The sequence below is a fragment of the Emys orbicularis genome, chromosome 2 (genome assembly GCF_028017835.1).
Source record: "Emys orbicularis isolate rEmyOrb1 chromosome 2, rEmyOrb1.hap1, whole genome shotgun sequence".
NCBI lineage: Eukaryota > Metazoa > Chordata > Testudines > Emydidae > Emys > Emys orbicularis.
The window spans coordinates 214,211,732-214,233,431 of record NC_088684.1 but is presented as its reverse complement, the minus strand read 5'-3'; the positions used below and the strand labels follow the sequence as shown (position 1 = coordinate 214,233,431).

Below are 21,700 nucleotides of genomic sequence, written 5' to 3'. Positions count from 1 at the left end.
GGATATTTTTAGTAAAAGTCATGGACGGGTCCCAGCCCCTGAATTTTTGTGTATTGCCCATGACCTGTCCATGACTTTTACTAAAAATACCCTGACTAAATCATAGCCTTACCATCAGTATGAGCAAGGACTGAAGACACATCTTTCAACAGCTGGGTCCCCCCAGAGTGCTATCCTACTTGATAAAAGTGGTTGGAACTATCTCAGATCAAACACAGGTACAGACACTGCATCAGCAGTAGGTGTCAAGCCCCGATGCCTCTGATATGATTAATCGTAGCCACACGTGTGGGGAAGTATGGCGGCAGCATACGCTTTCCCGCCCAGGGGAGCTCTTGCTAGAGAAGGGCAAAGCTCCCCCGTGCCTGGGAAGGCAGACAGGCAGGGACAGCAGCCTCCCACTGGAGCAGGGCTTTAGCGCGTGGGCCCCACAGGCAGCCCCGCGTGCGCTGAGTATTACAGGGGCGGGTGCAGGTGAAGCACAGGGCTCGGGGGGCGGGGGCTAGCCCCGGCCTGGGGACGCATCAGCGCGGCGCTTCCGCCAGCACCGACCCCCGAGGGGAGCGAGCCGTCACGTGAGCTCGCCAGAGATCCGGAAGAGCAGCCGGCGGCATCACCACGTGGCTTCGGCTCCTCCGGGCTGCGGGGCCGGCAGGCTCGGCTTGGCTTGCTGCGATGCTGGCCGGCTGGGGCGCCGCGCACTCGGCCGTGGCCGGCCTGCTGGGGGCGCTAGCCGCCTGCTCCGCTAAACTGGCTCTGGGCGCTGATTACCTGCGGGAGGCGTGTGCAGCTGCGGCCGGAGGGGAGGAGGCGGCGGCCGCCGGCGCCTGTGTCTGGGTAAGAGCCGGGCAGCTGCTCCTTCCCTTGGCTGGCCACTGAGCTCCGCTTCCCCCATCGGGGGAGGCGGAGAAACCAGCCCCTGTGTGATCTGTCCTGGAAGAGACGTACAGTCTGTGCCCGCGCCGGCCCCGGCCCCCCAGCCCATCTCACCCCCAGGGCCCCAGCACAGCTGTAGTTGCCCCGCAGTCAGAGCCACTCGCCCTTCCTTGTGCCTCTGGGGAGCTCAGGCAAAGTTCCGATAAGACCCTTGGGCATTGCTTTGTCAGGAACTGGTTAATATCCAAAGATCCTGGCTGGGCAGCCCCCTCGGGAGTACGTACACTAAGGGTGACCACATTTCTAAATACCTGTCCCCTCTCCTGTGTATGTGCTTAGGGGGGAAGTTTTTTCCATTACAAAGACAGGCCATATTTTGGATGAAGCTGTGAGCCATCCTTTCAGAGAGAAAAGAAGGACATTGCAAGGCCCTGCAGTGTGCACCCTTTGTCTTTTATTGCTGCCCCTATCAGTTCTATTGTGCATCCGTCTTCCCTGGTGAAAACGAAACTGACAAGAATTTAAGTCTTAAGACACACATCTCAGTGACTGCTGTCCAGGGAGAGCAGGTAGTGGAGATCAAGACTTGGTGTTGACTGATGTGAAATAAGCGTGTGCATTTTTAAAATGGCTATTTTAAAGAATTGGAAAAGAACAAACTGTTCCTGCATTCAGTCATCCAGAGGTGTCAGTGGGAGACTGGGAAGAGTATATATTACATACTGTGTGATGCGCAGGGGAAGGCTTGGAAGAAATGATGGCTTAGCGTTACTTAGGCCTGGTCTACACTAGGCGTTTATGTCGAATTTAGGGCCGTTACATCGAATTAACCCTGCACCCGTCCACACCACGAGGCTATTTAGTTCGACATAGAGGTCTCTTAAATTCGACTTCTGTACTCCTCCCCAACGAGGGGAGTAGCGCTAAATTCGACATGGCCATATCGAATTAGGCTTGGTGTGGATGGAAATCGACGCTAATAGTTCCGGGAGCTATCCCACAGTGCACCACTCTGTTGACGCTCTGGACAGCAGTCCGAGCTCGGATGCTCTGACCAGCCACACAGGAAAAGGCCCGGGAAAATTTGAATTCCTTTTCCTGTCTGGGCAGTTTGAATCTCATTTCCTGTTTGGACAGCGTGGCGAGCTCAGCAGCACTGGCAACGATGCAGAGCTCTCCAGCAGAGATGGCCTTGCAATCCCAGAATAGAAAGAGGGCCCCAGCATGGACTGATCGGGAAGTCTTGGATCTCATCGCTGTGTGGGGCGATGAGTCCGTGCTTTCCGAGCTGCGCTCCAAAAGACGGAACGCAAAGATCTATGAGAAGATCTCTAAAGCCATGGCAGAGAGAGGATACAGCCGGGATGCAACGCAGTGCCGCGTGAAAATCAAGGAGCTGAGACAAGGCTACCAGAAGACCAAAGAGGCAAACGGACGCTCCGGATCCCAGCCCCACACATCCCGTTTCTACGAGGCACTGCATTCCATCCTTGGTGCGGCCGCCACCACTACCCCACCACTGACCGTGGACTCTGAGGATGGGATATTGTCCACGGCCGGTTCCTCGGACATGTTAGCGGACGGGGAAGATGAGGAAGGAGATGAGGAGGACGAGGCAGTCGACAGCGCTTACCAAGCTGATTTCCCCGACAGCCAGGAGCTCTTCATCACCCTTACAGAGATCCCCTACCAACCCTCCCCAGCATGTAACCCGGACACAGATTCAGGGGAAGGATCAAGCGGTAAGTGCTTTAAACATCTAAACATTTATTTTTTACAAAACTGGAATATTAAGAATAAGAACAATGTGTGCTTCATGATTTCTTTACCCTGGGTGCTTAAGTAATCAGTTCCAACTATTTAAAAAAAATCAAACAGTGTCCGGTTGTGCATGATTCTGCTGCCCAAGCTGCTCCACTCTTTAGTCCCTGCCACTGCAGCTATATGAAAATCCGGTCTATATGTCCGGGGATAGAGCAATAATCCTCCACTGACATCTCAACGAAGCTCTCCTGCAGGTAATGGGAAAGCCTGTTCATCAGGTTCCTGGGGAGAGCGGCCTTATTGGGTCCTCCGAAGTAGGAGACGTTCCCGCGCCAGGAGACAAGCAAGTACTCCGGTATCATTGCCTTGCACAGCATGGCGGCATAGGGCCCTGGTCTTTGCAGGCTTTCTCGAAACATCCTTTCCTTCTCGGTGTCCGAGATCCTCAGGATAGTTATGTCGCTCATGATGACCTGCTTTGAATTAGGTAGGGGACTGTTAGTATTGGGACTGCTTGCAAGTTCCTTTACAGAATTGTAACCGCTGGTTTGCAGCCACGTGGTGGATGCGGGAGAGGGGCAGCATACAGGGATCTTTCCCTGGGACATCCGCGAGGGGGTGGGACAGGGCCACAGTTCATGCTTGGCCAATTGCTGGCAGCAGAGACTGGCATTGCTTTCAATGTGAAAGGAGGCCAGTGGTATTACTGAAGTTTTAAGCAGCCACAAGTCTACGGCTTACCATCTTTGCCTGCTACAGAGATTACGGTGTCCTGCCACGCTTCCCAGATCTGCAGTGCAAAACCCCAGGCACTGAAGGCGAGGTCCGAAAATTCGACCTTGTCCTGAGTGCGCATGTGATAGGTGCGGTGCATGGTCTTGTTCACAGAGAAAGACTATGTTCTTTGTTCACAACTACATTTATGTTTCGGAGGAATTCACTACCTTTTTCTCATTCCCACAGCCACATCTGCAACTGTCTCCTAACACAGCCTGGCATCACACTCCCAGAGGCTAGCGCACATTAGGCGGAGGAAGAAGAAGACGCGAGAGGACATGTTCTCAGAACTAATGGACTGCTCCCGAGCCCAGGCAGCACAGCAGAACCATTGGAGGGAGAATTTGTCCCAAATGCACCGGACACACATGGAACGTGAGGAGAGGTGGCGGCAGGAAGACCAGCAGGCGACTCAAACGCTGTTTGGACTTCTGAGGGAGCAAACGGACACGCTCCGGCGCCTTGTTGATGTTCTGCAGGAACGGAGGCAGGAGGACAGAGCCCCGCTGCAGTCTATCAGTAACCGCACTCCCCCGCCACCAAGTCCCATACCCCCCTCGCCCAAAGTCCAAAGAAGGAGGGGCGGCAGAGTCCGTGAAAACTCTCACTCCACCCCTGCAGACTGCTCAAGCACCAGAAGGCTGTCATTCCCCAAAATTTGAAAAGTCCTTTCCTGCCCGCCTCACCCAAGCCCCCGTCCAAGTTTCACCCCCCAGTTTCATGTGTGATTAATAAAAAAGACGTTTCTGTTCATTACTGTTTCAGTCATGTTCTTTTGAGGGAGAGTCTGTCTGAAGGGGGGGAAGGGGCTTGGTAATTGGACAGGACAGTCACCTTTAGCAGGGTACAGAGGCGGGGGCAGGTCCAGCAGCAGGGCACATACACAGTGCAGTGACTAGTTACCCTGGTCAGTCTGGGAGGTGGTTTTCATGTTCTGTGCGTGGGGGGGGGGGGGGTTTGCACTGTGACTTTGTTGCGGGGGAGGGCAGTTACAAATCTTATGCAGCGGTCCTTGTCCTGGATCACAGAGCCACGCAGCAGGGGATCTGTAACCCTCCTCCCCCTGCCATAAACTCACATAGCCCCCACATACACGCAGTCCCGCTCAGGAGGGCTGGCAGGCTCCGTTGAAACAACCAGTCCGCCACTGCGAATCCTGTCATTCCTGGAGTTTAGAAGGATCATTTGCATCAGTACACTACACCCGCTCCCCACCACAGTCTGTGTCCCAGGTTTCAAACATTCCCGTGAAAACAGTACTAAAGACAACGGTGTTCATTAACAAAATAAAACTGATTTTATTTTTTTGGAAGGGGGTGGAGGGGGGCTGTAACTGGAGAGGATAGTCAACATTAACTGGGTAAAGAAACGGTCGCAGGTTCAGCTTCTCTGTACAGAAACTTAAAAGTCACTGGTTACCCTGCTCACTGTGGAACCTAGCTTTCAAAGCCTCCCGGATGCACAGCGCGTCCTGCTGGGCTCTTCTAATCGCCCGGCTGTCTGGCTGGGCGTAATCAGATGCCAGGCTATTTGCCTCAACCTCCCACCCCGCCATAAAGGTCTCACCCTTGCTCTCACAGAGATTGTGGAGCACACAGCAAGCTGCTATAACAATGGGGATATTGGTTTCGCTGAGATCACAGCGAGTCAGTAAGCTTCTCCATCTCCCCTTGAGACGGCCAAAAGCACACTCCACCACCATTCTGCACTTGCTCAGCCAGTAGTTGAACAGTTCTTTTTCAGTGTCTAGGGCTCCAGTGTAGGGCTTCATGAGCCAGGGCATTAGCGGGTAGGCTGGGTCCCCAAGGATCACTGTAGGCATCTCCACATCCCCAAGAGTTATTTTGTGGTCCGGGAAGTAAATACCTTCCTGCAGCCGTCTAAACAGACCAGAGTTCCTGAAAACACGAGCGTCATGAACCTTGCCAGGCCATCCGACGTTGATGTTTGTAAAACGTCCCCGATGGTCCACCAGTGCTTGCAGCACCATTGAAAAGTATCCCTTTCTGTTAATGTACTGGCTGGCCTGGTGGTCCGGTCCCAGGATAGGGATGTGAGTTCCATCTATAGCCCCACCGCAGTTTGGGAATCCCATCGCGGCGAAGCCATCTATGATGACCTCCACGTTTCCCAGGGTCACTACCTTTGAGAGCAGTACCTTAACGATTGCGTTGGCTACTTGCATCACAACAACCCCCACGGTAGATTTGCCCACGCCAAACTGGTTCGCGACAGACCGGTAGCTGTCCGGCGTGGCAAGCTTCCAGAAGGCTATGGCCACTCGCTTCTGGACAGTCAGGGCTGCTCGCATCCGGGTGTCATTGCGCTTCAGGGCAGGGGACAGCAACTCACAAAGTTCAAGGAAAGTCCCCTTCCGCATGCGAAAGTTTCGCAGCCACTGGGATTCATCCCAGACCTGCAGCACTATGCGGTCCCACCAGTCCGTGTTTGTTTCCCGTGCCCAGAATCGCCGTTCCACAACATCCACATGACCCATTGTCACCGTGATGTCCTCGGCGCTGGGTCCCGTGCTTTGTGACAGGTCTGTGCCACTCTCAGACTTCAGGCCCTCACCGCGGTGCCGTAGCCTCCTCGCCTGGTTTATCTGCATCTGCCTCTGGTAAAGGTGGATGATAACCTGCGAGGCGTTGACAAGGGCCACAACTGCAGCGATGGTCGCAGCGGGATCCATGCTCGCAGTGCTGTGGCGTCCGCGCTGTCACTGACCGGAAAAGTGCGCGAACTGATTTCCCGCCGGCGCTTTCAGGGAGGGAGGGAGGGCGGTAGTGACGGACGGATGACGACAATTACCGAAAAGCACCCTGTACCCTTTTTTTTTACCCAGAAGGCATTGGCGGCTCGACCCAGAATTCCAGTGGGCAGCGGGGACTGCGGGAACTGTGGGATAGCTGCCCACAGTGCACCGCTTCCAATGTCGACGCTTTCCCCGTTAGTGTGGACTCACAAAGTCGAATTACTGTCCTTAGTGTGGACACACACGTTCGACTTTGCAATATCGATTCCACAAATTCGATTTAAGAGAAATCGAACTACCCTCGTAGTGTAGACATACCCTTAGAGCATTGTTTTTCAACCTTTTTTTGGGCAAAGGCACACTTGTTTCATAAAAAAAATCACGAGGCACACCACCATTAGAAAATGTTAAAAAATTTAACTCTGTGCCTATATTGACTATATATAAAGTAATTCTCTTGAATAGGAATCAAATAAACACAAAGAAAGTATTTTATAATTACTTTATTATGAAATAGTAAGTAAACAGAAATATGAAAAATTATAAAATACTTTATTCAGTGCGCAACCTGGGCCTGTTTGGCTGAACACAAAGCTGATATTCTGGCTGGAATCGAAGAAAGACACACACGTAGCTCTTCGTCAACAGCTCTCAGTCTCTCTCTGTATTTAGTTTTTATAGCAATCATGCTTGAAAAGCTCATCTCACACAGATATGTAGTGGAAAATGGGAGCAATGTCAAAATAGCTTTGTTTGCCAGAAGGGGGAACTCCTTGGCAGTATCCAACCAAAAACTGTCCAAAGGTAGATCAGCAAATCTTAGCTTGAAACCACGATTTTGTCTCAGTTCAGTTAGTTCCTCCTGCTCCTGTAAAGTCATGTCCTTTCCACCAACTGATGCTGAGCTATAAGGGTCCCTAACCCAGTCAAGGCATTCAGTGGAGACTGAAGAGAAATAAAATGACAACTTCTCCTCGAGAGTTTTTAAATGTTTAACTATTATCTCACACAGTGCAGCAGTGTGAACACCTTGCCATTGCTTGGTGAGTGTGAACATTTCAAGATTGCCACTTTCCACGTGTTGATGCCAGAGTTGCACCTTTGAACGGAATCCATTTATTTTATCTGTATTTGTAAGCAGGTTTTCATTTCGGCCTTGCATTCGTGTGTTCAGTTCATTCAGATGATGAAATATATCTGCCAGGTATGCCAGCCTTGCACACCACTCATCACTTGCAAGCAGCTTTGCGTAATCTGACCTCTCATTTGTCAGAAATACTTTAAGTTCCTCCCGCAGCTCATACACACGAACCAAGACCTTGCCACGCGACAACCACCGGACCTCCGTATGAAACAGCAAGGTTTTATGCTTCGCTCCCATCTCCTCACACAAAGCTGCAAATATGCGACTTTTCACGGGTCGTGACTTTACAAAGTTTACCATGCGCACAACATCATCCAACACATGAACTAGGTCTGCTGGTAAAGTCTTGGCTACGAGGGCCTCACGGTGTAAAAAACAATGCGTAACAATCACATCTGGATTTCTTTCCTTCACTCTGCTTACAAAGCCTTTGGTGCGCCCGACCATGGCTGCAGCTCCATCGGTGCAGACACTTGTGCAGTTTTCCCACTTAAGTCCTCCTTGTTCAAGGTATTCTGATATGACCCGAAAAATTTCTTCTCCTGTTGTTTTTTCTGGCAATGCCTTGCAAAAAAAGAAGTTTTCTCTAATTGCATCGCCATCAACAAAACGCACATTGGCCAAGAGTTGAGCATGTCCACTGATATCAGTAGACTCGTCAAGTTGCAATGCAAATTTCTCACTGATACGGATCTTTTCCAAAACCACACTTTCGATGTCTGCAGACATGTCATTAATACGTCTGGAAATTGTGTTGTCTGAGAGAGGGACTTTGGCTATTTCCTTAGCTGCTTCAGGTCCGAGCATCTCCTCTACAATAGCTTTGCAGGCGGGAAGTATTAATGTCTCTGCCACAGTGTGCGACTTTTTTGACTTGGCTATAAGTTCAGCAACTTGATAGCTAGCTTTAAGAGCTCTTTCATTTACCTTTGTGGTTTTTCTCATGAAAGTTGCCTGTTTCTCCGTGTTTTCACGCAGGCGAACAAAATAGTCCGCATTCTTGTTTTGAAGCGAAGGGTGTTTCGTTTGGAGATGGCGTTTAGTTTGCTTGGGACCATAGCACTGTTAGCTAGCTTTTCACCACACACCACGCACAGTGGAGTTGGTTTGTTTGCATCTCCGGTGAAAGTAAATCCAAATGAAATATAGCTTTCGCTATATTGCCTTGTGCCAGAGAATTTGCTTGAGCTAACCATCTTTGCTTTCTTTTGATCCCCACTCATACTTGGGCTCTCATCTGGCTCCAAATTTTGTTCAGAGACCAGTTCTTTCCTTTTCAAAAACTTGTCCATCACTGCAGTATCTCACTGTCACTCAGTACTTACTGCGCTTGTCTCCTCCAGATAGCCGCTGTCCGTCACACTCAGCACTCTTCTGCGCATGTCTCCATCCAGATCCATCAGTCAGCGCTCTTCTGCTCATGTTTCCTCCAAATCCAGATCCATTGGCGCTCTTCTGCTCATCGGCGATCTACTGCGATGTCTCCTCCTGTCCTCCTCCTGTTAGTGTAACAGTGACACCGGAGCTATTTATAGTCCTTAACATCAGTGGTGGGATTCAAAAATTTTAGTAACCAGTTCCGACATTCAAGCATGGTTTAATATTTTTTTCCCATGGCACACCAGGCAACATCTCGCGGCACACTAGTGTGCCGCGGAACAGTGGTTGAAAAACACTGCCTTAGAGCATGTAACATACTTTCCAGAGGTGTATAAGGCATTTCACCAGGTGATGATTCTTAGTTCTTGTCACATAGCTGTCATCAGTGGCTGCATAGTATGTGTCCTGTTTTGTGAGAGCAGACAGTTAACAAAAAAGCACTGCTGTGGCTCCTCATTACCTCCTGTGGCTGATTTGACACAACAGCTTACTAGCTCTGTACTGCATTGTATTATTATTTATGATACTGTATCATAGTAGATTCATAGATTCCAAGACCAGAAGGGACCACTGTGATCATCTAGTCTGACCTCCTGTATAACACAGGCCATAGAATTACCCCCAAAATAATTCCTAGAGCAGGTCTTTTAGAAAAACATCCAAGCTTTCTTTAAAAGTTACCAATTTACCCTTGTTAAATTATTCCAATGGTTAATTGTCCTCACTGTCAAAATGGTAGACCTCTCTACTAAAGCTTTGTAATACATTCAAATAGTTATCATAAGTTCACGCGGTTCCTTAATGTATCCACTCTGAAACCACTGGCTGTGGAGTTGTTCCTTCAGCTGTTATGGCTTTTCTTCTCATGGTTCATACCTTTGTGATAGAAAATAAATTGCTTATTTGATTCTTTGCAGCAAATATCTCCAATGGCTGGTGATGAGCCACTAGATAGGGAGGGCTCTGAGTTACAACAGAGAGTTCTTTCCCACGTGTCTGGCTGGTGAGTCTTGCCCACATGCTCAGGATCTAACTGATTGCCATATTTGGGGTCAAGAAGGAATTTTCCCCTGGGTCTGATTGGCAGAGACCCGGAGCGGGTGAGGGGTTGGGGGGTTCACCTTCCTTTGAAGCATGGGTCACTGGCAGCAGGGCCGGCTCCAGGCACCAGTGAAGGAAGCAGGTGCCTGGAGCGGTCAATAGAAAGGGGCGGCACTCTGTCTGTTATTGGGGCGGCACGTTCGGGTCTCCAGTAGCAATTCGGTGGCGGGTCCTTCAGTCCCTCACTTCCTCTTTGGTGGCAATTCAGCGGCGGGTCCTTCGGCGGCAGCTCAATCGGGCTTTTCTTTTCTTTCTTTTTTTTCTTCGCCGTTTGGGGCGGCAAAAATGCTGGAGCCGGCCCTGACTGGCAGGTCTAAATGGTGGATCCTCTGTAACTTGAAGTCTTGAAATCATGATTTGAGGACTTCAGTAACTCAGCCAGAGGTTAGGGGTCTATTACAGGAGTGGGTGGGTGAGGTTCTGTGGCCTGCGATGTGCAGGAGGTCAGACTAGACGATCGTGGTGGTCCCTTCTGACCTTAAAGTCTATGTAGCGTCCTTGCACCATTTCCTCAGTAATGCAAGGTTTTCCTCTTAGATTAATGCCAAAATCATTCCTTAGCATGCTGTACTGTAACTCAGGAATTCATAGCGCAATGTCGTTGTAGTTAACATGAGACTGACAAATGCACAGCAGTAACTGTGAATATAAAGCCAATAAATAGGATCAAAAGTTTCTGGTGCCATTTTGATAAAACTGCACAAGGGAGGATGCTAGCATGATATGGGAAATGGCTGCAGTCCAACCCAGAATGCCCTTATTTGTAGCCTTTTTCCATAATTCTTCATGTAATTGGTGGATATTATTGCACTTTAAAATAAACAGGAAATATTTGTTCTTGTTCCTTTCTCTTGCTAACAGCTTTCTCTTCTCCTTCCAGTTGTTTTTCTCCTTCCTTTTCCTTTCGTTAAAAGAAAAACTAGATGCAGTTATTGATTTCCATCATGCCTCGCCTCAGATGCTGTGTTCAACTTTGTTCAGTGATCTTGGGAAGATCTTTGCTGCTTTGCATTTTGATTGTTTCTTTTTTAGTTACCACAATGTTTAAAAACACAGAAGTGTGTATCATTTCCTGTTTGGATTTGCATACACATACAGTAAAAGATTATTTCTGTTTTAAATCAAGAGGTGAGGCTGCAGGTGTAGGCAATATGAAAAACCACATGGGGAGAATTGTTTAGTCATGTAGTAAACATTATTGACATATCCAAAATTGTACTTGTTGGATTACAAATGCCAAGAGACCACAATTATTTTGCATCACGTAAATAATAAATAATGAGCAACTATGTATTATGAGGTTAGTGAGGATTTTAAAGCACACATCGAAAAATATATCAGAGAGTCTAGACACTTGCACAGGATAGAACAATTTGAGGTCCAAAGGAAAAACCACAAAAAAATGGACTGGACATATCAGGCCCCAACTCAGGAAATGGGAAATTCACCCTTTCTAATTATTAGAGCTGGTTAATTTTTTTTTTTTTTTTTGCATATCCTCTCCCACCCTTTTTTATTTTAAAAAATATTCAAAATATGCCCCAAAAATATTCAAAATATGCCCAAATAAATCTGTTAGTCTTTAAGGTGCCACGGGGCTCCTTGTTGTTTTTGTGGGTACAGACTAACACGGCTACCCCCCGATACAAAAAATGTTGATCCTCTCCATAATGACGGGGGGGGGGAATTAAAAATGTTGACCAGCTTTGCTAATTATTTGAAGCAGGAGTGACCAACATGTCTGTTTTGTGCAGTGGAATGCTAAACGCTAGTGCAGGGGCGGCCAACCTGTGGCTCCGGAGCCACATGTGGCTCTTCAGAAGTTAATATGCGGCTCCTTGTATAGGCACCGACTCCGGGGCTGGAGCTACAGGCGCCAACTTTCCAGTGTGCCGGGGGGTGCTCACTGCTCAACCCCTGGCTCTGCCACAGGCCCTGCTCCCACTCCACCCCTTCCTGCCCCCTCCCCTGAGCCTGCCGTGCCCTCGCTCCTCCCCCACCCCCCCAGAGCCTCCTGCACGCCATGAAACAGCTGATCAGGAGGTGTGGGGAGGGAGGGGGAGGTGCAGATCCGCAGGGCTGCCGGTGGGCGGGAGGCGCTGGGAACGGGAAGGGGTTGGGGGTGGAGCTGATGGGGGCGCTGCTGACATATTACTTTGGCAATGTACGTTGGTAAATTCTGGCTCCTTCTCAGGCTCAGGTTGGCCACCCCGCGCTACTGTACTGTTCAGCTGCTAGGTGCCACTCTGTAAAATACCTTATTTAAGCTAACCTTAGCCATACCTGGCAGAGCATTAAAGGATCTTATGCTGAACACATCCGGTGTGTATAAGCAAGCTCTGTAGGCAGTCCATATCTGGTACAGAAGTACATGACAGTTTTTCTTTTTTAAAAGCAAGTTGTTTCTCCCAATTGCCTGTTTCTAACTCCACCTTGAATAAGAATTCTGAACCCAATTCATCTTTTTAGCTGTAACAATAACAAGTGGACCCATGAACTATCTTGCTAGTGACTGGAATTGAGCAGTAGCACAGTTCTTAGCCTTATATATTTCAGAGTCTCAGGGCATAGGCGCCAACTCCGTGGGTGCTCCAGCCCCGGTGCACCCACGGGGAAAAATTAGTGGGTGCTCTGCACCCACCAGCAGCCAAGCTCCCCTCACCCCCACCCCACCTCACTTCCTCCTCCCCCTGAGTGCGCCGTGTCCCCGCTCCTCCGCCTACCTCCCAGCAGCGGGGAAAGGTTCCAGCAGCTGGCTGAAGCCTTTCCCCACTATCTCCCCCTTCTAGAGTTTTTGCCTGCCTACAGAGTCTGTCACTGCAGTGTGGACAGGCTCCGGCAGCGGTGAGGCCGGGAGACGCTACACTGCTAAAAATAGCAGTGTAGATGGGGGAGGCACTGCTTGGGCAAGTAGAGAGCCATATACATATTCACAGGGTTCAGGCGTGTCTTTACTCTACTCACCTAAGCAGTGCCTTGCCGTCTATGCTGCCATTTATACCCGTGCGGGGGGGCGTGCAGTGTACGGACTCTACGTGGCACCATACGGAGTGTGCATTGTAGACGTACCCTTAGAATCCGTTTTAGTTCTGCATTCTCACCCCAAGAGCGTCTGTACCACAGCCATAGGCATGGGCGGCGGGTGGAACCCCACTCTGGGGAGGCTACCCCCCAGCTCCGCCCCTTCCGCCCACACCCTCCCTACGGCCGGAGCCACAAGACCCCCTGCGCCCCTCCCTCCCCTCGGCTAGAGGAGCCCCAGGCCAGCTGCAGCCCAGAGTGCCCCCAGTGCCTGGAGGAGCCCTGGCCAGAGCCCTGAGCCTCCCCCCATTCACACCCAGAGGAGCCCCAGCCGGGCCCGGGGCTGGCTGCAGCTGTGCCGTGCCGCCCCTCCCCAGACCTAACCCACCCAATGCCCAGGGGGAAAGTGTCTGTAGAAGACACTTTTCGATATGCCCCATGCAGGTTCTGGGGCCGCTGAGGCGGTATGTGCCTCCGCCGCCGCCCCAGAACCTGCATGGGGCATAATAAAGCAAAAACTTTGCCGCCAAACCCCACAACCAGGGGTCCTCGCCAGAGGCAGAGCCTCCCCTGGCCTATTATACTTGCTGCACGTGGCCATAGGCAAGTGGTCTGGTTCTTGCTGACTTCAGTGGGCTGTGTGATAAGAAGAATCTACAGGAACTGAGGATGAATGTTAAATGTCAACCATTACTTACGGTACCTGGAAAGTATCAGAGGGGTAGCCGTGTTAGTCTGAATCTGTAAAAAGCAACAGAGGGTCCTGTGGCACCTTTAAGACTAACAGAAGTATTGGAGCATAAGCTTTCGTGGGTGAATGCCCACTTCGTCAGACGCAAGACTGATGCGTCTGATGAAGTGGGCATTCACCCACGAAAGCTTATGCTCCAATACTTCTGTTAGTCTTAAAGGTGCCACAGGACCCTCTGTTGCTTGGTACCTGGAAAGTTGTACCTAATGCTAAACATAGATTAGTGCTTTTAAGGGGTTGTGGTTTGAATTTCATCTGAGGCAAGAGATTGTAAATAGCCCCCCTACCCCATTTTCATTGTATTTTACCTCTGTTGGGACAGGAGAGAGATCCTGGAATATTTAAAGTGTAAATTCAAATGAAGTTCAGCTCTTAAAAACTTTCTATCCGTAACTCTTGATTTATTAGGCTGAAAATTCAAAACAGTTCTTAGAAACAAGATAAGATCGCTCAATTCTTAGAAACAAGGGAATGCCTTGGTCCTTTCCTGTGAAAATAAATAGTAATAACAATGAAAAAATTATTTCTATATCAGCACAAGCGTACATGGCATTTTAGAGACTTATTACAGGAGTGGGTGGGTGAGATTCTGTGGCCTGCAGGAGGTTGTGCAGGAGGTCAGACTAGACGATCATGATGGTCCCTTCTGACCTTAAAGTCAGTGACTCTAAAGTCTATGACTTCAGTGTGCCTGATTCTGCAAAGAGTCATTTCCATATACACCTCTACCCCAATATAACGCTGTCCTCGGGAGCCAAAAAATCTTACCACGTTATAGATGAAACCGCGTTATATCGAACTTGCTTTGATCCGTCGGAGTGCGTAGCCCCGCCCCCCCGGAGCACTGCTTTACCGCGTTATATCCGAATTTGTGTTATATCGGGTTGCGTTATATAGGGGTAGAGGTGTACATGCTTACTCCAGAGCATAGTTCATTTGATTTCATTGGGCTGCCTGTGGGAATAACTCTCTATGGCATTGAGCCCCATGTTAGACAAAGGTTAGCAAGGGAAACTGGACAAGAAGGGCAAGCATGGGAGGCAAGTGTGGCTGGAAAAGGTAGATGATTTAAGACCAAAAAGGGACCATTATGATCACCTAGCCTGGTAATGAGAAGTACTTTTGTTACAGGCACATCTTGCTGGGCCCTTTTTAAATATAAAAATAATATGTTGAATTTAGTTAAAATGTAGAGGTTGGGTTTTTATTTTAAATTCCCACATCCCCCTGCCCAACAGTAACACTATACAGAAATGTAACACCGCCCTGAGAAAGCTGAGACTGTCCGATACAAAGGGGCAGAGGGCCAGGCTATGAAGAAGGGGCTAGCACAAAGGGAAGCAAATTCGGCACTGTCAGGCCAACCCCAGCACTCACTGACCCAGGACCCAGCAGGAGAAACCCCAAGAGGCAGGTGGGGTCTGAGCACAATCCGCCCTCGTGACAAGGTTCACCAAAGAAGTGGTGAGTATGGAGTGGGAGGGCTCACCCCGTTAAGGACTTTAAGGGAGGGAATTTCAAAAGTGCTCAGTCTTAGCCTAACTCAGCTTCCGTTGAAGTCAAGGGAGCTTTACCACTAACTTCAGTGGGAACAGAGTTAGGCCAATACTGAGTCTTTTCAAAATCTCACCCTAACTGCCTACAGTCAGCGCACTGGAGGACAGTGTACACAACGGAGCAGAGGTGTAAACTGGCTCACTGGGGTTGAGTAGACGTGACCAATGTGCAGTTCCATTCCCAACAAGCTGCATGCAAAGACTTGCTGTAAAGTCAAATCAGGGCCCTAATAAGAAAAACTTGTAGAATTAAGCCAATCTCTGAATTTACAATGTGGGCCATTGTCTTTAATCCTGACCACCAGGTATTGTGTGCATCACAAAATCCAATTGCCTCCCTAGGCTGGCAGTAAACAGTTTGTCCCTACCATGAACAAAGGCCTCCTTTGCTATGAAGGCACCTGAGGGTGAGGCAAAGCGCAGTTAATCCCCATGGAGAAGGCAACACCTTCAGGTGTGTTTGTTCAAAGGCTCATGCACTGATATCAATTGAAGATTGAGTTCTTTTAGGTATTTAGTTGGATCTAGCATAAGGTATATACCATGAAGGCTTGGCCATTAATCTAACGCACAGAAAAAAAGTGGTTTTTCCTGCCCTCAGGCACTCATGAGATGCTTGCAGGGCTTTTTTGCCGTTGCAGTTTCCTCCCTTACCTCTCCATATCCTTATTTCAAGGACATAACATAAAGCAGATCAGGGCATGAAACCCGGGTATATTAATAGGAGATTTGCAAATAATATAAGGTTCTTAAACAAAACAAAACTGCAGCCTTTTTCCAGACTGAGGCCCTGATCCTACAATGAGCTCTACAGAGATAGAAGGGCCTGTCCACCCAGAGCTCATGGCAGGATCACACCCTGGGTTCTATTTCTAATCAGACCTGCAGGTTCATTTTGTCTTAGCAACTTGCTAGTGTTGGAAGGTGCTTGAATTCAGCAGCCGCCGGATTGCACTTGGCTGTTTGCCTCTGCTCTAACGTCTCCCTGCAAACGCTGTGTCAGAATAGCTAGCAGGAGGGTTGTAGGGAGCATTGGTTTCTATCTGATTTTCATATCATACTTTGGACAGATTCTGGATCAAATTTAGCCTTTTCTTAAACAAGCACAACTCCAGGGTTCAATGCGCTCTCTTATGCCAGGACTGAATTTGGCCCATTGTGTGCCGCAGGAAATAAGTGGTTTAGATGCATTGAAGCCTGACTCAGAGGACTTCCTAGATTGTTTTGTTTTCCTTAGCAGTATAGGACCATTCATGTATGTTTTCCATACAGTTTGTAGTCTGAGATAACCAGAGGGGCTGGATTTTATTGCATAATCTATCAGCGAGTCATTCTCCATCTGTGATTGTTACATCCACATTCCAGTTGCTTCCTTCTATGGTGGTGCTGGTTGTCCTCTGCAATTTAGTATGTCAGTTTAGTATGTTCTTTTACTTATTTGTTTAGTTTGAGACACACAATTATATGCGGCTCATTTCCCTTTTCTATTTTAATGTAACATAAAGTGGGGAGTTATTGTAGTGGTCATGAAAAGTGTTGATTGACAGCCACAAAGGTAGAAGTCCTTGTGCAGTATAGTACTACAGGTAGCAGCAGTGTAAACTCCCCTACAACCACGCTTCCTCAGTATTGTTCTGCAGGATCCACTGCTAGCAAGGCAGAAGTTCACTCTGCGGCACCATTCAATCCTTTTGGCCATTCTGCTGAGGATTCAGGTTGTGGGGGAGATTTGGTGGAGCGGCCTTCTGTTCTCTAGGAATTGTGGAAGACCGGCTCATTTCAGATTGGTAACTGAGCAAATGGTCAGAAGGTAATAACTTATACTCACTATAGGCCTGAACTGAAATGATATAGATTCATAGATATATCCTGAACAGCTGCTGAATACTGCTGATTCCCATGAACAATCCCCTATCTAGTCTCCTTAGAGCTCTCTCTTTCTTCTTTATCATTTGCTCGTTCTTTGCTGCTGATGCACATCTCCATATGCCAATATCCCACTGCCTCTACTCCAGTGACACCCCCCACACCCACATACAGCAGCAGCAGCAGCAACTGGCAGATGGGCACAGGCACTCGGTTTCCTTTCTTCTCCTTACAGCCCAGAACAGTCAATCTGGGGACTGAGATTTTGCAGAACTTTGGCCTCTGGCTCCTCTTTGGTAGCCTAAAGCTCAAAGGCTGAGAGCAGATCTCTCAGATAACGCATTTCTAAGGATGTTCCAGCAAGGATGGATCCGTTTCTTAGGGAATTTTCTTCCATGAAGCAGTCTCCAGTTCCCCCCACCCCAGGAACTAGAGTCTGACCACAAGATAAAGAACATGTGGAGCTTGGATGCAGTTGGAGGGTAGGAGATTTTAATTCTCCAGGAATCTAGGCCAAGGAAATTGAGAAACTGACATTCTCTGAAGCCCCAAGTCTGCTCAGAAGCTCAACATCTACAGGGTTATGTGCTCCATCAAATGATTTTTAAGCTAATAGGAGTGGATGGCGCTTGGTATCTTGTAGGATCAAGCACTTACTGAGGGATTCTCCTTCATTCAGTGGTAGGTGGTAAAGAGAAGAGCAACCGTTCTGTTTTCCCACGTGTCTTTTTTTTCCCACTCTCCAGATTTCCGTTCTTTAATGGTGAGGGAAAAAACAGGGCATCGGATCCTCTAATGTATCATCCGTTTAAAATGTCAGAACAGTCTTCATAATTTGCCTCCTTTTTATACGGTATATTAGTAAATGTAGGAACACAAGAGTTGAGATTTCACAAAATAATGTTTGTAATTCAGGTCCAGGCCATTTCACAGCTTGTGACATTTTATTTTGCATAACGTATTTGCAAAATAATTGGGAGAGTCAACTGTTGGTGAAAAAAATCTGTATTTCCACCACCCCCCTTCTGCAGTTACACGTGGTGCTCCGAGTAGGATGTGTCGGTCTGGTGTTTGCATGCAATGCTGTCATGTGGACCTTCTTTGCAAAAGCCCTCCACTACTCCTCTTCCTCAGCGACCGCCACGGTGACAACAACAGCCTCCAACTTCATCTCTTCGGTGAGTAGAACTGATGTCATAGATTTGAAGGCCAGAAGGGACTTCTGTGATGCTGGAATTGCCAGACTGGATCAGACCCCCCGGGGTCCATCTAGCCTAGTATTCTGTCTAACTGTGGCCAGCACCAGATACTCCAGAGGAAAATGTAAGAACTCCAGATTAGGCAGATGTGGGATAATCAAACCAATGATCATCTAGTCTGATCTCCTACATGACACAGGCCGTAGAATTTCTCCTAGTAATTGCTGTAGGGAAATTATTCTTCCCTACTACATAAGCGAATGCTATCTTGCTCAATGGCTTGTGGTTGGTTTAGTGTTTATCATAATTTTCTGATAGGTTGCGACAGACTGGCCTTGTCCTTGTGCATGCTTAAGAACTGGAGAGGAGACACACTGTCAGGGTTTCACTTTTACTTTGCATCACTCCTTAGCAAGCCCCAAGCCAAAACCATCATGCCTTTAGGAATATGGGGTGTTTTACACTTGCCCCTGCTTACCTGTAACTCTTCAACTGACATATTAATCTCTTTTCCCCTACTTTAGATAACTCTTGTCCAGTTTTTAGCACTATGGGCTTGATCCAAAGTCCAGTGGTCTTTCTGTTGACTTCAGTGAACTTTAGATCAGTCCCCTTGTTTCCAGAAAGATATTGACCATAGAAGATATTCAGAGATTACAGAAATGACCAGCAAAAAAGATCAGGGTCTGCAGCACTGATTTGCAAGGAAGGTTTAAAACCACTCGTTTGGCCAAGAGATGACTTAAATACTAGAGGTGACATTCTGGGCCCACTGAACTCAGTGGGAATTTTGCCAAGGATAGAGAGGAATTTAGGGACTATAAGTAAGAGTAATAGGATAAAATTAAGAAAGAAAAAATTAAAGTCAAATATGAAGAAGACATTCCCATCTTAATCTGCAGAATAGTGTTTCAGGGTAGTCCCATCACTTTGGACATTTAAGAGAAGGCTTGGAAGGATTCGATTTTTATCAGTAAATGTCAGTAAACGTGAATTTCGCCATACAAACACAAACCACTGAAATATATTTCCATCAAGGATCATTCAAATTTACAGCTAGGCACAGTAAGAAGAATGCTGCTTGAGAACATATTGGAGTTTGATGTAAAGATATTTATTTTGTATATTTTGACATGTGATGTTGACAGTTGTGTGTTTTAATGATTATAAAGCTTTAGCTGTTTGAATCTTAACATCTATTATAATTAAATAATTGTCTGACACTCCATAATTTCCCACAGCTGTGAATATGTAAATTGGAAAAAAAATGCTCAAGTCAACATTGTTATCTGTCAAAATTATAAAAAAAAACAAAAATCAGCATCTGCCAAGTCTCTTTTTTACTGGGCTGGACAAAGCACCAGGGACCAATCCTGTGTTGGCTGTAAAATGGATTGGGTGACCTAGTAGGTCTTTTCCAACTTTAACTCCGGTGAATCTAAGCAGCAGCAGATGTTCCTGTTGGTGATGATTGCAGTAGTTTCGTTAGGCAGGCTTTATACTAAGAATCACGGGTCAGATCATCTAGTGGTGTAATTCAGCGTAGCTCCACTGACTTCAATGGAGCTAGGCCATTGTACACACCAGCTGAGGATCTGCCCCAGGTTTTGTACTGGAGAAGATTTCTTTGCAACTCTGCCTTGTGAATGTATTTCTCTTTCCTTCCCTCAGGCCTTCCTGGGCAAGCTGCTCTTTGGAGAGACTCGTGCACTCTTGTGGTGGGTAGGAATCAGCGTGACACTCTGTGGACTCCTGCTGCTGCACACAGCTTCACCTCACACAGAACAGCAGCATTCTGAGAAGAAGGACAAATAGAAACTAAACCCACTGGGTTAGTTTCTGTCAACAATCTAATGACAAAATCAGCCTTCAGGCCTTTCTGCTGTAGGTGGGTGATGCTCCTGCAGACTTGCTCCTTGGATGATTCTCCCCCGTATGTTGCTGTCATGGTTACAGGGTGAACTGTGCTTTGAATTTTTTTTTTTTTTTTACTCCCTCCCCTTAAGTGACAGGCCTGACTTCCTGCTCCTCACTCGGGGCAGAACAATGCAGTCCAACCAGTCTGGCTTTGGGTGTCCGACTCCTTGTTTCTCAACCACGTGAACTGAGGCCCAGCTGAGTTAGGCATCCGTAAGCCTTTTCGCTCTGGGGACCTGCGACCAGCAAAGTGGTTAAAAGTGACTCAGAACAGCTTCTTCAAAACAATGCATTATGTATTCATTCCCACAGAGCAGCAAAGGGTACAAACATTAAAGGGCTACATGCAGATTTCCCTTAGCCTAAGCCTTAATCTTTCCTTGCCAGCTTTCATGTGTCTCAGCCAGCCCTGTTGTCTCTGTTTACATTGGGAGAAGCTGACTGCCCCTGCTGCAATTGCTGTGTCTCTGTGTCCCCTTGCCAGCCTGTCAGCTCTCACTGACACTCCCAGGGCAGCCTCTGGCCAGTCCTGCAGCCTTCGCCCTTTTCTAGGCCTAGGGGCCTCTAATGTTTAGTATCCTCCTTTTGATCCTAGGCTTAGCCTTAGGAAGAGCAATCCACTCTAGCCTGCCTGGAGTCTAGTAGGGGTTATTCCCCCAATAAACAGCTTCTCCATTGCTTCCTCAGAACCCTCATCTATGTTATTGTGTTACCTTTCCTGCTTGGGTCCTCTAACAACCCTTTTGCTCTAACTCCATGGTAAGTGACCCATCATAAACACACACAGCCATGCACCATATTTATAGAAAATAGTACAGCTATTTCCTGGTTGCATTGTCTGTTTAGCACCTCAGAGACTGTGACGACAGGGCTGGATTAATGTGAACTAAAGCATTTGTACTGTACCATGAAGTAGAACAACACCGAAACTGTTTCATTTCTGTTCGCTGTGAGGCACCTAGCACTATGTTCTTGGTAAGTAATATGTGCCACAGTGTTGGCAGCTGGATATTCAAGGAGTCAGGTGGGAACTCTTGTCTCTCCAAGCCAATGGTACAATTCTTGGAGCAATTCCTGTTTTACATTTCACCAGGTGAAGGTATGATACTGTGTATTGAATCATTGACCTGAACTCTGCCCCTGTTTATTCCTATGTGAACACTTTGATGTCACTAGGGTTGCATGGATGTACTTGAAAGCAAGATTTGGCTAAGAGTCTGTAGAGATGGAAGAGACCTGTTAATTCATCTGCTGTAGTCTGTTCACTGACCAGGGTGGGATTGTTCCCCTGTCTAGTTCTAAATGTCCCAAACAATGTGTCTTCCACCACTTCCTTTAGAGGCTCATCACAGGATACCTCACTGCTAGGAAGTTTTTTCTATATCTTTAGCCTAAATAATACTTGCATCCTACGAGCCCCAGTCATATCTCTGTCCTATTCAACACACTAAAAAAACCTCCTCCCCCTCCTGAATGTTTACATTCTTCACGTATTTATAGCCCGTTATCATGTCTCCTCCATTTTGTCAATGCTTAACCAAGTTATATGCATTTAAATCTTTCTTTGTAAACCAATCCCACTAGACTCCACAT

General features: G+C 47.8%; 1 protein-coding gene across 1 annotated transcript; it reads left to right on the top strand.

Annotated features, from left to right (window-relative positions):
* Positions 1-675: 675 nt before the first annotated feature.
* On the top strand, positions 676-20,005 carry TMEM42 (transmembrane protein 42). The gene is made up of 3 exons (XM_065398406.1): positions 676-837; positions 18,023-18,169; positions 19,862-20,005. Exons 1-3 carry the CDS (start codon positions 676-678, stop codon positions 20,003-20,005), a joined length of 453 nt encoding a protein of 150 aa, XP_065254478.1.
* The last annotated feature ends 1,695 nt before the right edge of the window (positions 20,006-21,700 follow it).

What these genes read in the sequence shown, in the direction of transcription:
- TMEM42 (XM_065398406.1), top strand. Translation starts at nt 676, where the DNA reads ATGCTGGCCGGCTGGGGCGCCGCGCACTCGGCCGTGGCCGGCCTGCTG. An exon ending in CCGCCGGCGCCTGTGTCTGG is followed by an intron (nt 838 to 18,022) that starts GTAAGAGCCGGG and finishes CCCCTTCTGCAG; the next exon opens with TTACACGTGGTGCTCCGAGT. An exon ending in CCTCCAACTTCATCTCTTCG is followed by an intron (nt 18,170 to 19,861) that starts GTGAGTAGAACT and finishes TCCTTCCCTCAG; the next exon opens with GCCTTCCTGGGCAAGCTGCT.